The sequence below is a fragment of the Gracilinanus agilis genome, chromosome 2 (assembly GCF_016433145.1).
Source record: "Gracilinanus agilis isolate LMUSP501 chromosome 2, AgileGrace, whole genome shotgun sequence".
Taxonomy (NCBI): domain Eukaryota; kingdom Metazoa; phylum Chordata; class Mammalia; order Didelphimorphia; family Didelphidae; genus Gracilinanus; species Gracilinanus agilis.
Window position 1 is genome coordinate 16,468,741 of NC_058131.1, and position 16,698 is coordinate 16,485,438.

Consider the following 16,698-nt stretch of genomic DNA (forward strand, 5'->3'; position numbering starts at 1 on the left):
TGGAAAATTCCATGCCAACTCATCAGCTAACCATTTCCAACCTGATCTTGAGCTGACCCAGAAAGCTAAAACTGTTCTGTAACACCATTTCCACCTAAAGAAGGAATGAACGAATCATTGATTTTAAAAAAATCAGAATTTATCAGATTAGGTAAGTATTTTCTTACTTGAACACTCAGAGAATAAGAATCAGGATATTCAAATATTTTGAAATTATGAATTAGGTTCTATTAATTCAGCTGCTTTTAAATTTGAATCATTCAAATGGAGAGAACCCTGTTTAATAGATTTTATGGATAGAACAGCTCTCAGGTCTCGATTCCCAACCGATCCCTCTAAAATTGCAAAAGGCAAAAGATTCCAATTTGAAACATAGTTTTCATCAAATTAACACATCTTGGAGAAAACATCAAGTTTTAAAGGATTTTCCTTTTATAAGAAGAGTTCACTGAAACCCAATTAAAATGGATTTCCCAAATGGAGGGAAAGGGAAAAATTCACTTCATGAAGAAAAAATTTTTTTTCTCAAAAATCTATTAACAATTCAAAGCTTCAAGTAAAAGTGATAACACAAAAACAACAACATAGGACTCACCTTCCGTCTGCTAGAGGACCGTGTTATTCTATCAACTTTAGAGGGGGAAGTTTTTTCATAGTTATTTGAAGAATTAACAGCATCAGTGTCTGAATGAGCAAAATACAAGCAAAATCAGAATTTTCATTCATTTAAGCTACTTACTAGCACAAAATAATTGCTTCTTGCCATCCTTCTAGATAGCCAAGTTAAGTCGAGAATGCAGGCATGTCTATTGGGCCCAACGAACCTTTCCTGTCCTCAGACCCACCCCCGGCTTCTTCCTTGCTGCAGGGCCATCGACTCCCGAGGCTGGGCACAGGGCCGGCCCCGCAGCCACAGGTTCCGGGTCATCTCCGAGAACCAACCCAAAAAAAGGCTCTCACGATATCATTAAACATGCTACAAATCCCAGAAAACGTGTTTGTGAAGGGAACAAAGACCTGGGCTTGGATTTCAAGTAAAGCTCACTAGAATGGCCAAAGCGAATGGAAGCTCTCTGAGGCACTTTTCATTTGTCTTTCTTTTGCGTGAAACAGTACCTTGAAGCAATGCCACTGAATTAGATTGCATTTGGAGAGATCAAGCCCCCAACACGTCCGCCCTACAGGTCAGGTCAGCATCTTCGGAGGGCCCAGAGTTCCCCTCTTCGAGACGGGACGCCCTCTGGATGGCCCAAGGCTCTCGCAGGCCCCCCCATCCTCCAGACAGGAAGCTTGCGGCCCCACAGGAGCCTCTGCCTTTGCCATTGGAGGATGGCTCCGGAAGCCCACCCAAAGCCGGGGGGCTTTGTCGAAAGGCCCCCACCCTCTGCAGCCTCCCTCCTCCTCCCGTGTACGGCTTCCCCCTGCCAGGCGGCTTTCCTCATTCTTAGAGCGCCGCCGGCTCTCAGAGACCATCTCTCAGACATCTGAGACGCCTCCCTGGAGGGCCCTCCCAATCCCATCTGAATAAACCAGAACTCGGGCCGTCCGGCTTCGAAGGCCCTTCCCACCACTGGCCTCGGCCCATCTGTCCAGCCCCGTCGGGTGCTTGACCGCTCCCCAACCCTTCTCACACTCGGTGCTCCACGACGGGTCTCCTGGCCTCCGTGCCAGATGCCCCCTCGGCCTCCTCGGAGAGCCCACGTCCAGGGAGAGCCTGCCCTGAGGAGGACCCTTCTCTTGGGCGCTTCTGGCCTGGCCTCCCTCCCACCGTCAAGGTGGGCTCGGCACCGACACCTGCCTGTGTCTTCGGCACCCCAACTTCCCCCGAACCTTCTAGCACTTCTCTTTGGCTACTCCCCAGAGACCTAAATGCCATCCCCCAGTGCCCGGCCGGAGGGTCCCCCAGGAAGCCACGGGCCTCTCTTTTCCTTCTCCCCAGAACTGTGTGAGGTTCAGTGCTCCTCCGAGACCCCGGAGAGCTCCCCAGACTGCCTCGAAAACGGCATTCCCTCACAAGCTTCCCTGGCAGGACAGACTTCCTCCTGTGCCCTGAGGCCCGTCCCTTAGAGGATTCCCCCCGCAGACCCCCCCCCCCAACTTCTTCAAAGACAATCTGGCAGCAGGGCAGTGAGGTTGTCTTACACTCTACGGGGACACTGATAATAGCATGAAAAAGCATAAATCGTACCTTCGATAGTTTCAGAGGATGAAGAGTTAGAAGCAGGTCTGAGAACCGCAAAAGAGACTTCCAGGGGTTCCATGCTGACCTGGACAAAGCGCAGGGGAGAGGAGAGGAGGGACATGAAGCCTGTGCCCTCGAGCAGACGCCCGAGAGAAAAAGGGCTGCACGTCGAGGCCTCGCTCGGGGAATCCCCCACGCTGGGCCCGGCGTGGCCCTGATGCCGTGGGGCCTCCCAGCAGGGCCGGCTCGTTGTCGGAGGACGCCGAGGAGCTCAGACATCTCCCCCCCCCCCGGACTGTACCTTCGACAAGGCAGGCCACCTCTGGGAAGTCTCACTTTCCTAATCTATGCAATGGAGTGTTTGTGCAGAAGACCATCAAGTAGCATATAAAGGAAGCCAGTATCAAGAGGGAAAAATGTATTTTCTGTTACTTTTGCCAGCAAATTGAGGTTAGTGCCACATGCAATTAGAAGCGAGAATATACCATCTACTCGATTTTATTTATTGTGAAAAAGCACTTTCCTTACCCCCCCCCCCCAAGAAACAATAAAACAGTCTTTCTTTCTCGAAGGACACAAATGATTTATAGGATGGATGTGCAGCACAAGAAATGGCATCAGACACCCCCCGTGATCTTACTGGTCCGTTTTAGGCACATTTTCACAATCTGTGTGTGTATGTGTGTGTGTGTGTAAGTCCCAAAGACATCTCGTTTTAGGGGTGCAGCTCAAAGTAAAACCTGTATTTGATACTCACGATAATTCCCCCTCAAGATTTCACGAGAACAGCATCATTAGAAACTGTCCAATACCCCTGGCCATATTTGACTTGAAATGAACCGTCATGCACAGCACCAGAACCCCAAATGACAAGCTCACACAACTATATTAATCCTTTCAATCAGGAGTTAACGGCATCTGTGAACTTTTCCCCTTTAAGCCCTCACCTTCCGTCTTAGAATCAATACGACGTATGAGTTCCAAGGCAGAAGATTGGGAGTGTCTGGGGCCAGACGGGAATGCAGGCCCGCCCCCCCTTTGTGAACTCTGGCTCCAGGTTTTTAAACCAAACAACACAACCCTTTTCTGGATAAATTAAACGAGAGACACCAGAATTCCCAAAAGGAGGTTGGGAGGACAGTTGTGAGTCTAGGTGACTGCAGCCCCCAAATGAGCCCAGGGACAAAAGGGGGACAAAAGGGGGACAAGCGGGGCTCCAGCCTTTTCTCACTTACAAGATCCTGTTCTGGCTCTTCAAAGATGGGCTGCGAAATCGCCTCCGAAATGGTCAGTTTGGGGAAGAAAGGAAGATTGCTGTTTCTTACAGCCTGTTGTCGAGCAGGTGTACCTCCTTTGCGCAGTGGAGTATTTGCTGGCAGCGATTCATCAAATACTTCTGGGCTCAGCTCTTCTCCAAACGTAACTCTCTTTTTGTGCCATGATTTTTGGACTTTAAAACTGCTTTTATCTGCAGCAGACAAAAAAAGGAAACCGCCTTATCCGGGGAAACCTCCATCACTGAAGAACCAGGCAGTGCCCCAGGACGCAGCAGTCATGGACAGGTTTTTCAGTGTTTTACATTTATAAAAAACAAGATGCAAAATTCTACTGAAAACTTTGCCCGAGGGAAGGAAGGAAAGGAGGAAGGCGATCTGTTCAGCCTTAGCCCTCGAGGACCAGGGAAGCTGCACCCTAACCCTCACCCTCCAGCAGTGGTTCCCCAACTTTTTGGCCTACCGCCCCCTTTCCAAGAGAAATTGGGCTTAGCACCCCCTGTCCCATACTATCACCGCCCCCAAATGCACCTGTGGCCATCACGGCCCCCCCAGATCGCTGCAGCACCCACCAGGGGGCGGGGGCGCCCACTTTGGGAATCACTGCCCTACTGAGCCCCAGTGGGCAGCCAAGAGTCGACTCGAACTCCCTTCTCAGCGCTCAGAGTCCTTCCAAAACCTGAGTCTCCAGCAGCTTGGAGCGAGCCGCCATTCTTATTCAACACCATTCACTGAGTGCTGGCAATGCCCCCACCCTCCTTCGCCCCACATCTCTCCTCGGCTCCCCCCACCCGCCTTCACATCAGGGCTGGGGGAAGGGGGGGTGCCCATCCCAACCTGCCCTCCTGTGAGCCCCCCCAGCCCAGCTGTACACAAAGACAGCCGGGTGGCCTTCATGCTGCCACCCCCACACTCATGGACCCTCTCCCCAGGACTTTCCCCATCTTCATCCTGAGGTGGGTCCCCCAGAGCCCCCGGTCTCTTCTCTTAGGACTTGGATGAGCCCCGCTCTCCGCCGCCTTCACTCTTACACACTACAACAAAACTGGGAAAAATTCCTCACACAGTGCTTCCTTCCTCTCAGCCAGGCTCTCCTCCTCCCGGAGGCCCTCCCTGAACATTCCCCGTCCCGCACTCTGCATGGCGGCTCTTCCCAACCTCAGCCCGGCCTCCTCTCCCCACCCCTCTCAGCCTCCGGGGAGAGCCTGACCCTCACCCAGGCCAGCCCACCCAGATGAGCGCCCCCCCCCGCTCTCCGCCTTCTCTCCAACCTCCCCCAGCCCGGTCTGCGAGTCTCTGGGCAGAAGCCCTGGGGAGGAGGCTGCCGCGCTGCCTCCCCAATTCCTCCCTCACAGACACTCGTCTTGCTAAGAGGGCCAGCTCGTGCCTCTTCTCTTACGGCCCTTCCCTGAGCCCCCTCCTCTCCGGCTCTCCCTGTTCTCTCAACGATCACCTTCCAGGGCAAAATGACCATTTCTGGGCAGCCCTGCCTGCTCCTCTTTGCTCCAGCTCACACCCTCAGCACCAGGGCAGAGCCTCCTCCCCTCAGCCTCTAGACCTGCCTCGAGCCTCCACATCGAGCTGCAGCTCGGAGGGCCTGCACACACAGAGCAGCCTCGCTCCTGCTCCGCCCTTCCCACTCTGGGCCTGCCTCCTGGCTCCCTACAACACGGCTGAAGCCGCAGCCTTCCTGGATCCTCCTTTGCCCCACGTTCGTGCCCGTCAGCGTGCCTGCAGCCGCGATGGCAAACCACTGGCACCGAGAGCACTCTGGGCACGCAGCCACCCCCTGTGGCTCCTTCCTAGAGAGGCAGCCTGGGGCGGAGCTTCTCCCCGCCCTCAGCCCAGCAGCCAATGGGGGCGCTTCCTTCCTCCCTGGGGGGGCAGCCCGGTCTGGCCTCTGTGTCCAGAGCCCTCATCCCAGGGCCTTTAAACACTTCGATTTGTAAGTGATCCCGATGAAAACTGCATCAACCAAGTCATTATTGGTAGCCAAAAAAAAAAACAATTGTTAAAATCAGAAAATATAAATTTCCTTACCATTTTTCAGTTCCTCACAACCTTTTGAAAGATCCGAGAATGAAAATGATTGATTTGCATCATAACTAGAGGTGTCACAATGTTCCTAGCAAAACAAAACCAGGGACACGTTTTAGAAACCAAACATCACTTGGGGCGCACTTTAGAACTTTTTCTACCCAGAATATCATCCGGGTTTCCTATCTGCCTGAACTCCAGGGTCATTGTGGATGGGGAAGCACAGAGGAGCCAAATTCTGCCTCTCCCTAGTGGGGAGCCTGGGAGCTCAATCCTGGTAGCAGACAGAGGGGAGCCCCCTCTGTCCAGCCTGGTTCTTTTCACTCCCACGGTCACTAGATCCTAATTCCTTTTTCTCTCCTCCTCTTCGAGGACGCTGCAGACTTTGCCTCATCTCTGATCGAGGAGAAGGACCTCGGATAGTGAGTGACGGGACCAGTGGGAAAGGCCCACTCTATGTACTGTAGGCTTTAAATGTCCCCAAGGTCAGCACGTCGTAATCCAACAGACAAGGGGGTTATGGGGGGGCTGTAGCTTCTAACTGGCAGGAGAGTTTGGGTCTCCCTCTCTCTGTCTGACTCTTTCAGATAGGCGGATATGATTTGCCTGAGAGAACAAAGATAGCGGGAACAGCTATGTGGTAAGTACTTAGTTCCAGGCCTGGAGTCAGGAAAGCCGAACTTCTAATCTGCCCTCAGACACATACTCCCTGTGTGACCTTGGACAATTCACATCACCTGTTTGCCTCAGTTTGCACAACTTTAAAATGAGCTGAGAAGGAAATGGTTGCCAGAAAACCCCATGTGGGGTCACAATGTTCGGCGTTCCCAAGTGGAATCACTGAACACCAGTAGGTAGAGGCCCAGGGAGGACTTAAAGCTGGCTAGGAATCACTCAGGGCTGGCCCCAGCTCCTGTCTCCACCCCCCTCCCCAGTGGGGCGCCTGCTCCCTGCCCTCACCGCTCTCAGGAGGCCATGCATTTCACCAGGGAAGAAGGGAAAGCGAAGGAGCGCCCTGCAGCCCACAACTCCCAAACTAGTCATGGCTTCTACCTTCGAAGGCGGCACCTTCCAGTCTCTCCATCAACCCTTTGCGGGGCCCTCGTTGCCCTCCCAAACCTGGGGGGATCCTGACGAGACCGCCTCCCGGCACACTAAGAACAAGCTAGGAACAGCTCCCAGCCAGGATCTACCCACGAGATGGATCCTCAGTCAGTGGGGCTCAAACGGACTTTCTAATCCCGAGTGCCCGCAGAGGGAGCCTCGTACCGTAAGGGCTTCTAAGACCTTGTTAGCGCTTTTCCCACAGGGAGCTGCAGGGCTCAGTGGAAAGAACACGAGACCTCAGTCAGGACAACTCAAAATCCTTCCTCAGACAACTGGCCGGTGGCCTGGGCCACAATCAAAGGTCAGTCATCGTCCGTCCCCAGAAGGGTCCCCAGCACTGGACATGGGACTGATGGCCTTGGGGGTGGGGCAGGGAAACAGGATAACTAAAGCTGGAGGACACAAGTCAGAGGAAGGGGTGGCCGTCTAATTATCTAGGGGGTGTCGAGCACCCCCACCTCCGGCCACGAGTGGCATATCAGAGGCTTTGCAGCGACTGCTCCCTCACGAGTGAATAAAGTCATTTTCACAATTACAAAGTCACCCTAGCGAGCAGGTATGGGACTGAGGGTCAAAATCAGATAGGAAAGTCTCAGATTAAGTCTTATTTCTGGGTAAACTGAATCAAAATGCCTAGTGGCCTGGACTGTTCTAGAAGACTAGAAACTGCAGAAACTCCAGGTCCATGTTGGGAGAGGTGCCCTCCCCAAAGACTTCCTATTAGACTGAAAAAACAAACAGACAAACAAAAAAACAAGAAAAAAAGCTCCCTCCTTGAATATGCAGTGAGCTGGGGGAGATTTCTTTCAAACACACAAAACTAAAATCTAGCTCTCCCAGGCCAACAAAGGCTCCAGAGTTTTGTTTTTGGATCATTCTCTGAAGAATTCTCTTTTAACCGCGCAATTCTCTATTTGCAAGTCTGGTACCTGCAAGCTTTCCAGAAGCAGCTTCACAGGGGTCTTCTTCAGCACAGAGCGAAGGAAGGAGGACTCACAAGATGAAAGGTCCCCTTTGTACACAGGCGCAATTGGAGGCATGATCTCACCAAATGTTTCTGGGCTCAGTTCTTTCTCAAATTTGCCTCTCTTTCTACAGTGTCTTGACGCAGCATTACTTGCCTTTTCTTCCTCTGTACATCCAACAATGTTCTTCCCTTGAAAAGGAAAATACAAAAGCTTAAGATTTTAGGCCCAGGTCAGGCTCCTATAGATTTTTTTTTAAGCCATTTGTTTAAATGGAAGCAAGCTTTAGAGAGGATTTTTTTTTCCTGATCTTTGAGTAAAATATCTTACCTTCTTGTGTGGAAGTACTCTGGGAAGGAAAACAGGCTTTTTTTAAAGTCTTTTCTCTTCAAAGATATTCTCACTAGAAGACAGCAAAATGCTGCCGTTGTTCCTCACTGCTTTATATTTCAGAGGAGCTGCTGGGCTGAAATAGCCCCAGACAGCCCCCGACGTCCCTGGTACCGTCCTGCCTCACACCACAGAGCCCAGAAGGGCTCTGGAGGCTGACGTTATGGCTTACAGGGACTGGAAAACTATATAGAGTTGGGGCAGTCTGTTCATGTTAAACACAGAAAATAGATATTTAATTATAGCTATGGGCTTTGGTTTGGAGAAAAATATTTTAAAGTACCATTACAGATAAAAGTATTAAAGTAAAAAAAAAAAAAAAAAAAAAGATTTAACTTTGAATCCCCAGCCAAAGCACGGTGGTGGCGCACACCTACTGTCCGCTACTGGGGAGGGCTGGGGCCTGCTGTGGGTCCACACTTGCTTCAGCACCCATGGAGGACCATCGAGCAGCCGAGGAGAGGAGGCCAACCCGGGTCAGACACTTGGGTCCCAGCGGCTCACTGGACAGCAATGCAGAATGGGCCAGAGACAGGGAGGAGACGCAGTAGAAGTAATGACGACAAAGAGGAAAATATGCCGGGATGGATTCGATCCTTTTCCAGCTTCTCCGTGGACTTGGACACGACAGACGCCCAGGAATGGGGAAATCAGTGGGAAGCGCTGGGCGGGGGTTGAAGGGCCTGAGCTCAGGCCTGGCTCGGCGGGAGAATCAGTGCCAGGTTCTGCACAATCTATGCTGGCTCCCTCGAAAGTGGTCCGCAGAGCACCTAGGCCCCCGGGGCTACGAAGGGGAGCTGCGGCTGCCGCGAGGCTTGGCAACGACAAGGTAAAGGCAGGGCAAGCCTGCACAGAGCTGAAAAGGCGGTGGGAAAAGCCCGAACGAAGCCCAGGACTGGTCCTCCCCAGGGCGGTCTGGGGAAGGCCTCACAGGATGACCTTCGTGAGAAAGAACTTGCCTCACTTCCACGGGGAGCCAGAAACACCTGTAAATCCTCTTGAGCCACTCTGAACAAGATCAGGAGGTAGGACCATTCCTGGAGGAGAGGCTGAGGAAGAGGAGCACCGCTGGGGCTCCAGGCATCAGAAATGGGGCGCCTTGGCTCTTCTCAGCAATACGAGGACCTGAGACAATTCCAAAGGACTCGGAGGAAGAACTGACACTCTCTTTGAACTTTGTTTTTGGCAGGGGGGGGTTGGGTTGGGTTCCTGTGTTTTCTTTCACAACACATTTTGTACGACAACACACATGCATAATATATATCAAATTGTTTGTCTTCTCAGTGAGGACAGAGGAGAGGGAATGAGAGAATTTGGAGTTCAAAATTCTTAAAAACAAATATGATGGGCAGCTAGATGACTCACTATCCAGAGCTAGAACAGGGAGGTAGGGGTAGGGGAGTGGGAATGACCTGAGTGAAAATCTGGCCTAGACACTTTCTAGCTAGGTGACCCTGGGCAAGTCACTTAACCCCAAATTGCCTATCCCTTACCACTTTTTGCCTAGGAAGCAATACTTATTATCAATCCTAAGATAGAAGGTTAGGGTGAAAACAAAAATCAGAAACTGTTTTTACATGTAATCTGGAAAAAATGAAATTATTATTAAAAAAAAAGACGTGATGAGAAAAGATCCTAAAGAGGCTGTGATCTAAATGGGGGAGAACAAGTGAGCTAAGATGAGTAGTGTGTTGAACATGTGGAGCTGAATGTGCTGCCACTGGGCAAGAAAGGGGGGCCCTAGATCAGGTCCTCGTGCAGGTCATCTGAACTTTACTCAGCAGGCTATGTAATTCCAAACATAAAGAATTTTGAGCAAAATATGAACATGCTCAGGTCTATGCACATATGAAATGCAGCCAGTTCAGCACTAATGAATGTATTTTTTAGGAGGAACAAAGAGGAGAGAGAGGCAGCAAGCCTGGTGGAAACTGAAATAGTGAACATAAGGTCCTAGACTAGGATATAGCTACAGGAACAACAGTAAGGAAAGGTAAGAAAATTAGGAAAGGTACAGAGGAAAAATTTTAAAAATGTAGCAACAAACCAAGTTTTCAAATATAAGAAATTAGCTGAATAAAAAAAAAAAAACTCAGAAAAAAAAGATTTATCATCTTCATGAGTTCAAATCCAGCCTCAGATACTTCCTAGCTGTAAAACTCTGGGCAAGCCACTTCACCCTGTTTGCCTCAGTTTCCTCATCTGTCAGAGGAGCGGGAGAAGAAAATGGCAAACCGCTCCAGTATCTTTGCCAAGAAAACCTCCGAAGAGGTCATATAAAGAGTTGGACACAATGGCTGAACAAACTGTGGTATCTGATGGGGATGGAATATTATTGTGCTGAAAGGAATAATGAACTGGAGGAATTCCATGTGAACTAGAAAAACCTCCAGGAAGTAATACAGAGCAAAAGGAGCAGAACCAGGAGAACATTGTACACAGAGACGGATACATTGTAGCACAATCGAATGTAATTGACATCTCTACTAGCAGCAATGCAAGGATCCAGAGCGAGGCTGAGGGACTTATGAGAAAGAATGTTATCCACATCCAGAGAAAGAACTGTGGGAGCAGAAACACAGAAGAAAAACAGAGGATAGATGATCACATGGTCTGATAGCAATAGGATTGGGGTTTTGACATTAAAAGGTCACTCTAATGCAAATATGAATATGGAAATAGGTTTTGAACACGGATAACTGAGTGGAATTGCTTTGCTCGTCAGCTCTGGGAGGGGAAAGGGAAGAGAGGAGGGAAAAATCACGAATCCTGTAACCACAGACAAATATTCTAAAGAAAAAAAGAGTTGGACCACAAGATAATGAACTTGGCTTGGGAAATATTGCATTCTACATAATGATGCAGATTGTTTTGGGCTAAATGGATGATGACAATACTTATTTGGATATCATCTGCAGAAAAATGATTGAATGTCTGGAGCACTGGCACGGAGGGGAATTCTATTCCTTAAGTGAATCTCAGCCTGAAGGCCTTATCGCCCTTGTGTCTGGTGGAGGCCTAACGGATTTGCTTTACAAACAAGCAAGGACTTTCTGTGATTTTTGATTATGGTTTCAAGAGTCGAGAGAGACCACGCTGTCATCTTGCAGGTGATTATGGTTGGAATAATTCAGTTAAAATCTCTAATTTTTGTAGAAGCAGAGAGAAGGCAGACGGTAAGAGGTCCAGGGAAAAAGAGAAAGGAAGGTCCACAAATAGTTAGAAGCTGGGCAGTAGTAAAGGTGAGGGTGAAGCAGCCCAGCCAGCCCCATGACTGCTGGAGGCTGAGGAGGCCTGAGCATATCTGTCTGTGGACAGAGCAGGGAGACTAGAGGGAGACAGTGGGAAGGGGGTGGGTCTAGGGGCACCAGAGGTCCTGAGAGACCTGCCAGAAGCTTTGAGGGACAAGCAGGGAATAAAATGGGAGGCATATGAGAGAAGTGAGAGGGACTCCTGCTTCCTCAGTGTTTCTCCTGGGGGAGCACATGGCTGGGCAAAGAGAAGGTCTGAATGGTGAGGCAGAGCCTGAGACAGGAATCTCCTGAGCATTAAATAAATATCTTTCCCCCAAATCAGGGAGGATCTAATACTTCTTATCAGTCTGACTGAACAGATTATGGCCTCCAGTGACTTATTCAAACCATGTTATCTTCTCCCTCTCCCTGACAGATTATTCTCATTAACATTTGAGATGTTACAGGACACTTAGAAATATCCTATTAGAAATTGGTTGATAGTAGAACAGGAGAACAAAGTAGAAAATATCATCCCAAAGTAGGAATTCTAGAATAAGAACAAGATATAAAGAAGGTTTGAAATTCAAATCCAGGCTCAGATACCAAACAGGTGTGTGACCTTGGATAAGTCACTTAATCTCTATAGGTTGACTTATTTCCTTATCTGTGAATTGGGAACAATAAAATAGTACCCACTTCCCAAGGATGTCAGGAAAATCAAGTGAGATAATAGGAGAAGCATTTTGAAAAACTTAAAAGTACTATGTAAAAAGGGGGGGGAAGTCAAGATGTCAACTTAGAAGCCACAGAAGCCAAACCCTCTGTGACTCTCCTTTCCACACCAATCTTTAAAAAGCACTTCAAAAACTCAGGAATCCAAAACCCCACCACAAGACAAAGCCCAGAACTCTCTAGCTGAACATAACTAGACAGGTGGGCAGAGAGGGGCAATCTTCACTGTATGAAGTAGAGGCCGGAGGCACCACCCCCTCCCAAATGCTGTGGCCTGGGGCTGCCTGTAGGATTCTGGGGCGAGGGCTGTAGCCACAATGAGACACTCCTCAGTACCTGCAAAGCTCAGGGATCTGATGACAGTAGGCAGGGAGGAATGAGGGAGGGCCAGCTGGTTGCAAGCCCTCAGTCTCTACAGTAGCTAATGAAGATTTGGCTTCAGGACAAACAAGCTAGGTAGGTCTAATCCAGTATACCAGCAGAGCAGAGAGAAGACCTAAGATTCCCTTCCAGGGCAGAGCAGCTGAAACAGCCAGGGTCCAGTAAACAGAGAGGACCTAGTGTTCAGTCCACTAGGGGGGAAAAAAATGAGTAAACACAGAAGAAAAAGAAGGAAGGTATGATTAAAAGCTTCTACGAGGGTAAAGAACAAAGAAGAGAACTAACAGAGGAGGATGGGATTCAGGCTCTGGAAAAGCTCAAAAAAGAATTTAAAAAAATCAAATACAGACAGGTTGAAGAAAATTGGGAAAAGGAAAACAACAGTTTAAAAAACAAAATAGATTATCAGGAAATGGAGGTACATGAACTAAAACAAGAAAATAGTTTCTTAAAAGCCAGAATTGACCAACTGGAAAATGAGACAAAAAAGTTAAAACATGAAAAGAATGACTTGAAAAGAATACATCAAAAGGAAAAGGAGGATCAAAAAGTCATGGAGAAAATTCAGTCTTTAAAAATTAGAATTGGTCAATTAGAAGCTAATGACTTCACAAGACATCAAGAAACTATAAAACAAAATCAAAAGAATGAAAAAGGAAAATATGAAACACACCATTAGAAAAAAACAACTGACCTGGAAAACAATAGATCCAGGAGAGAGAATTTAAGAATTATTAGACTACCCAAAAGCCATGACCATAAAAAAGCCTAGACATCATACTACATGAAATTATCCAAGAAAATTGCCCTGATATTCTCGAACAAGAGGGTAAAATAGAAAGAATCCATAGATCACCTCCTGTGATAAATCCCCAAATGACAACTCCCAAAGGCAGGCAGATCCAAGATAGCAATGTAGTAGTAGGGAAGTCTTTAAGCTGCTCAGAACATCTTTCCAAATCGATCATTACAAAGTATCTCAAAAGGGCAAAAGTCAAAGGACAAGCAAAGGGGCTCTTCCACAAGATACAGTGTAAAAGGTATGTAGTGAGAGGGGATTTCCCATGCTATAAGGAGGCAAAAACTTGCCCAAGGAAAAGCACAGGTTGACCACCCCTCCCCTCTCCCATCTACTGCACCAGAGGCAGAGAGCCAAGGGCAATCTCCAAATTTTAGAGGGCTGGCTAGGAGCATCACAGCTTGATAATGCCTGACACAGTCCTAGGAGTAGAGACAGAAGCCCAGCCACAGGGGGAGCATAGAAGTAGGGAAGATAGTCTCAGGGCAAAACACTGCAAGAGAGAATCTAAGAGAGAATTGACCACCAACATGCAGGACTCCCAAGCCTCCAGAAAGAAAAGGAGTGAACAACAGCAAAAAAAACTTCCTGACCCTGGAAAATTTCTATGGAGAAAAAGAGTAAGTAACAGAAGCAACAGGAGAGAGAAACAAGACATGCAAACTCTTAAAAAAATTAAAACTGGATTCAAGCTCTGGAGGGACTCAGAAAGGAGTTCAAGAACGAAGACAGATAGAAACAAAATGAGAAGTGGAGAAAAGAAATGAAAGTTATACAAAAAGAAAATAACAGCTTAAAAGACAAAACTCTCTCAACTGGAAAGAAAGTCACTTTTGATTCAGATATCATGGAGCCCCAATCAGGATTACACAGGATTTGGCAGCCTCCACATTGAAGGACCAGAAGGCTTGGAATATGATATTCCAGAAGGCAAGAGAACTGAGTCAAGAATCACCTACCCAACAAAAGTGACTATATACTTCTGAGGGAAAGTACAGGGATTTAAAAAATAGAAGATTTCCAAACATTCCTGAAGAAAAGAACAGAATTAAACAGAAAATATGACAACCAAACACAAAATTCAAGGTAACCATAAAAAGGTAAACAAGAAAGAGAAAAAATTTAAGGGCTTCAATAAGGTCAAATTGATTAAACTCTGATATGGAAAAATTTTATCTGTAACTCTTAAAAATTATTTTCATTATCATAGTAGATAGAAGAAATACACATAGGCAGAGGATGTGGTATTAAGCTGTTTTAGGATATGTTAAAAAAATAGGGATTGTACTGAGAGAAATGCAAAGGAAAAGGTAAAATGGGATAAATTATACCACATAAAAAGGTACATGTTGGGGTGGGGGAGGTGAGGAGGGGGTTGGGTGCGGTGGTGGTGGAAAATACTACCATAAGGAGAGGATAAGGGTGGTGGTGGTGACAGGTAATACTTAAAATTGTACTTTCAATGGAATTGGTTCAGAGAGAAGAACAGTCACAGATTTATTGGTGTATAGAATTCTATCTTACTCTATAGAGAATTAGAAGGGGAATAAGGAAGAGGGAGGTGGGGAGGAGAGTGATATAAGGAAGGAGGAAAAGTTGTGTGTAGGAGGTGGCATTAAAAAAACCCTAAAGAGAAGTAGGAGGGGAATAAGAAGGGAGGGGGTGGGAAGGGTAATAAAATAAGGGTTGGGGAAAGGGGAACTGATTTGAAAGCAAAACACTAGACTAGTGTGGAGGGAAATAGTGAAAGGAGAAAGGGCAGGATTAAAAGAGGAAATCAAAGTGGTGGGGAATCCACAGATGGTAATCATAACTCTGAATGTGAATGGGATAAATTCACCCATAAAATGAAAATGGTTGGCAAAGTGGATTAAAAACCGATAAACAAACATATATTGTTTACAAGAAACACAGAAGGCAGGTAGACACACAGGGTAAAGGTAAGCAGCAAGAGAAGAATTTATTGGGCTGCAACTGAGACAAAAGAAGGAAGGAGTAGCAATCATGATCTCAGACAAAGCTAAAGTAAAATTAGATTCAATTAAAAAGAGATAAGGAAGCAAATTACATCCTGATAAAAGGCAGTATAAAATAATGAAGAAATATCAGTACTAAACATATATGTACCAAATGGTATAGCATCCAGATTTTTAAAGAATAAACTAAAGGAGCTTAAGGAGGAAATAGATAGTAAAACTATATTACTAGTGGGGGACAGATCTCAACCTTCCCCTATCAGAATTAGACAAATCAAACTAAAAAATAAGAAGGAAAGTGAATGAAATGTTAGAAAAATTAGAGTTAATATATATCTGCAGAAAACTGAACAGGGATAAAAAGGGATATACCTTCTTTTCAGCGGCATGTGGTACATACAACAAAGACTGATCATGTATTAGGGCAGTGATAGGCAAAAGAGGGGACACCAAAGGAAATGCTCATCTGCCAGTCTGTTTCTAAGGCAACTCTTTCAAGTTTTATTGTATTGTATCCTACTCATTGTATTTGTCAGATTAGGAATAATGTCATGCAGCCGGATAGAACATTTCAGGGGGCCGCATCTGGCCTGCAGGCCGTAGTTTGCCCATCACTCTACGAGGGCATTAAAAAACATCACAAACAAATGTAGAAAAACAGAAAAATAAATGCAACATTTTCAGATCATAATGCAATAAAAAAATCATAATTAATAAGGGGTTCATGGAGAGGAAAATTAAAAAAAAATTGGAAAATAATCTAATTTTTCAAGTCTGGTAGGTCAAAGAACAAATCAAAGAAACAATTACTGATTTCTCTGAAGAGATGATAATGAGGAGTTAACATCAAGATCTAAGGGATACAGCTAAAGCAGTACTTGGGGAAAAATTTATATTCTTAAGTGCCAGTATTAACAAAATAGAGGGAGGAGATTAATGAATTGGGCATTCAACTTAAAAAACTAGAAGAACAAATTTAAAACCCTAGACAAAAACTAAATTGGAAATCTGAAAAAAATCAAAGGAGAAATAATAATACTGAAAGTAAAAGAACTATTGAACTAATACAACTAGGAGCTGGTTCTTTAAAAAAAACAAAGTATTGGTTAATCTAATTTTTAAAGAGAGAATTGAATTAACAGTATCAAAAGAGAAAAGGGCAATCTCACCTCTAATGAAGAGGAAATTATAGTAATTAAGAAATAAATGATAACCTAGGTGAAATGGATGAATATTTACAAAAAAATAAATTGCCTAGATTAATGAAAGAGGAAATAGAATACTTAAATAATCCCATCTCAGAAAAAGAAATTGAACAAGCTATCAGCCAGATAAATTCACAAGTGAATTCTATCATACATTTAAAGAACAATTAATCCCAATACTATACAAACTATTTAACAAAATAAGCAAAGGAGTCTTACCAAATTCTTTTTATGACACAAATATGGTACTGATTCCCAAGCCAGGAAGACCAAAGACAGAGATAGAAAACTATAGACCAATCTCCTTAATGAACATAGATGCAAAAATCTTAAATAAAATAGTAGTAAAGAGACTACAGCAAAAATCATCACAAGGATTATTCACTATGACCAGGTGGAATTTATATCAGGAAT

At 46.1% G+C, this 16,698-nt stretch overlaps 1 protein-coding gene across 1 annotated transcript in view; it reads right to left on the minus strand.

Annotated features, from left to right (window-relative positions):
• The window catches only part of CDCA2 (cell division cycle associated 2), a 44,917-nt gene that overhangs the window by 8,450 nt on the left and 19,769 nt on the right, over positions 1–16,698 (minus strand). The window contains exons 7-11 of the mRNA XM_044660375.1: positions 7,530–7,756; positions 5,497–5,581; positions 3,418–3,650; positions 2,189–2,267; positions 596–684 (exon numbers count right to left, since the gene is read on the minus strand). Of these exons, the coding sequence (XP_044516310.1) occupies positions 596–684; positions 2,189–2,267; positions 3,418–3,650; positions 5,497–5,581; positions 7,530–7,756 (713 nt within the window). The remainder of the gene's footprint in view (positions 1–595; positions 685–2,188; positions 2,268–3,417; positions 3,651–5,496; positions 5,582–7,529; positions 7,757–16,698) is intronic.